General features: G+C 47.1%; 1 protein-coding gene across 2 annotated transcripts in view; it reads left to right on the forward strand.

Moving 5' to 3' along the window:
- Positions 1–2,500, forward strand: part of LOC100135972 (potassium channel TSK3) — a 152,852-nt gene that overhangs the window by 115,241 nt on the left and 35,111 nt on the right. For both annotated transcript variants that reach the window (XM_036990388.1, NM_001124312.1), the window contains 1 exon segment: positions 32–173. In XM_036990388.1, the coding sequence (XP_036846283.1) occupies positions 32–173 (142 nt within the window).

Below are 2,500 nucleotides of genomic sequence, written 5' to 3' on the forward strand. Positions count from 1 at the left end.
GACCAGTAACTTCCTGTCTCTCTCTCCTCAGGTATCATGATGCCCAGGATGTGACCAGTAACTTCCTGGGGGCGATGTGGCTCATCTCTATCACCTTCCTGTCTATTGGCTACGGAGACATGGTCCCTCACACGTACTGTGGCAAAGGAGTCTGTTTACTAACCGGCATCATGGTACCACCATGTTTATGGTTGTGTGTGTGTGTATTTTGTGTGTGTATCAATGTCACCCCTTTCTCTTTCGTTCTGAGATTCTTTCTTCTTGTCCACCTCCCGCCTTCCCTCTCTCTCTGTCCTCCTATCTCCTGTCCTCTCTATCGCTCTGTCCTCATATCTCCTGTCCTCTCTCTCTGTCCTCCTATCGCCTTTCCTCTTTCTCTCTGTCCTCCTATCTCCTGTCCTCTCTATTGCTCTGTCCTCCTATCTCCTGTCCTCTCTCTCTGTCCTCCTATCTCCTGTCCTCTATCGCTCTGTCCTCCTATCTCCTGTCCTCTCTCTCTGTCCTCCTATCTCCTTTCCTCTATCACTCTGTCCTCCTATCTCCTGTCCTATATCGCTCTGTCCTCCTATCTCCTGTCCTCTCTCTCTGTCCTCCTATCTCCTGTCCTCTATCGCTCTGTCCTCCTATCTCCTGTCCTCTATCGCTCTGTCCTCCTATCTCCTGTCCTCTCTTTCTCTCTGTCCCCCTATCTCCTGTCCTCTAGCACTCTGTCCTCCTATCTCCTGTCCTCTATCACTCTGTCCTCCTATCTCCTGTCCTCTATCACTCTGTCCTCCTATCTCCTGTCCTCTATCGCTCTGTCCTCCTATCTCCTGTCCTCTCTTTCTCTCTGTCCTCCTATCTCCTGTCCTCTCTATTGCTCTGTCCGTATATCTCCTGTCCTCTCTTTCTCTCTGTCCTATTCTTTCCCCCTCTTTCTCTCTGTCCTACTCCCTCCCCCTCTCTCTGTCCTACTCCCTCCCTCTCTCTCTGTCCTACTCCCTCCCTCTCTCTCTGTCTGTATATCTCCTGTCCTCTCTTTCTCTCTGTCCGTATATCTCCTGTCCTCTCTCTCTGTCCTCCTCCTTCCCTCTCTTTCTCTCTGCCCTACTCCCTCCCACTCTCTCTGTCCTCATATCTCCTGTCCTCTCTTTCTCTCTGTCGTCCTCATTCACCTATCTTTCTCTCTGTCCTCCTCCTGCCCTCTCTTTATCTCTGTCCTCCTCCCTCTCTCTCTGTCCTCATATTTCCTGTCCTCCCTCTCTCTCTGTCCTCATATCTCCTGTCCTCTCTTTCTCTCTGTCCTCCTCCTTCCCTCTCTTTCTCTCTGTCCTACTCCCTCCCTCTCTCTCTGTCCTAATCCTTCCCTCTCTCTGTCTGTATATCTCCTGTCCTCTCTGTCTCTCTGTCCTCCTCCTTCCCTCTCTTCCTCTCTGTCCTCCTCCTTCCCTCTCTTTATTTCTGTCCTCCTCCCTCTCTCTCTGTCCTCATATCTCCTGTCCTCTCTTTCTCTCTGTCCTACTCCCTCCCCCTCTCTCTGTCCTCATATCTCCTGTCCTGTCTCTCTGTCTTCATATCTCCTGTCCTGTCTCTCTGTCCTCATATCTCCTGTCCTCATATCTCCTGTCCTCTCTCTTTGTCCTCATATCTCCTGTCCTCTCTGTCCTCATATCGCCTGTCCTCTCTCTCTGTCCTCGTATCTCCTGTCCTCCTTCTGTCTCTGTCCTCTCTCTCTGTCCTCATATCTCCTGTCCTCTCTCTCTGTCCTCATAGCTCCTGTTCTCTCTCTCTGTCCTCATATCTCCTTTCCTCTCTCTCTGTCCTCTCTCTCTGTCCGCATATCTCCTGTCCTCTCTCTCTGTCCTCTCAAATTCAAATTCAAATTCAAGCTGCTTTATTGGCATGAAAAACATTGTGTCAATATTGCCAAAGCAACAATGTATACAATATACATTGTAACAAAATTGTAAATGATAGCAAATAATAATATAAAATGGTAGTAAATAATAATACAAAAATAAATACAATAAAATGGTAACAGTCTACAGTAAACATTAATAATTATAGTAATAACAATAATAGTAATAATAAGTAAGTTACTGTTTACTATGCAGATGTTATTATTCAGTGTCCCTCAGGCTATGGCAGGAAAATACATATTTGGCTGCAAGAGGAGCCATTGCTCCTTCGCCCATGAGTATTCTTAGTTTTTCCTCTGGGTTCAATTTGTAAAAATGTGGAATATATGTAGTCATTTCTGTGAATAATGAATCTCTTTGTGAGGAATATTTATCACAGTAAAGGAGAAAGTGCACCTCTCTCTCTGTCCTCATATCTCCTGTCCTCTCTCTCTGTCCTCATATCTCCTTTCCTCTCTCTCTGTCCTCTCTCTCTGTCCTCATATCTCCTGCCCTCTCTCTCTGTCCTCTCTCTCTGTCCTCATATCTCCTTTCCTCTCTCTCTATCCTCATATCTCCTGTCCTCTCTCGGTCACTAGGTCCAGGATTAGGGGGCATTCTGT

The sequence above is a fragment of the Oncorhynchus mykiss genome, chromosome 2, assembly GCF_013265735.2.
Source record: "Oncorhynchus mykiss isolate Arlee chromosome 2, USDA_OmykA_1.1, whole genome shotgun sequence".
NCBI lineage: Eukaryota > Metazoa > Chordata > Actinopteri > Salmoniformes > Salmonidae > Oncorhynchus > Oncorhynchus mykiss.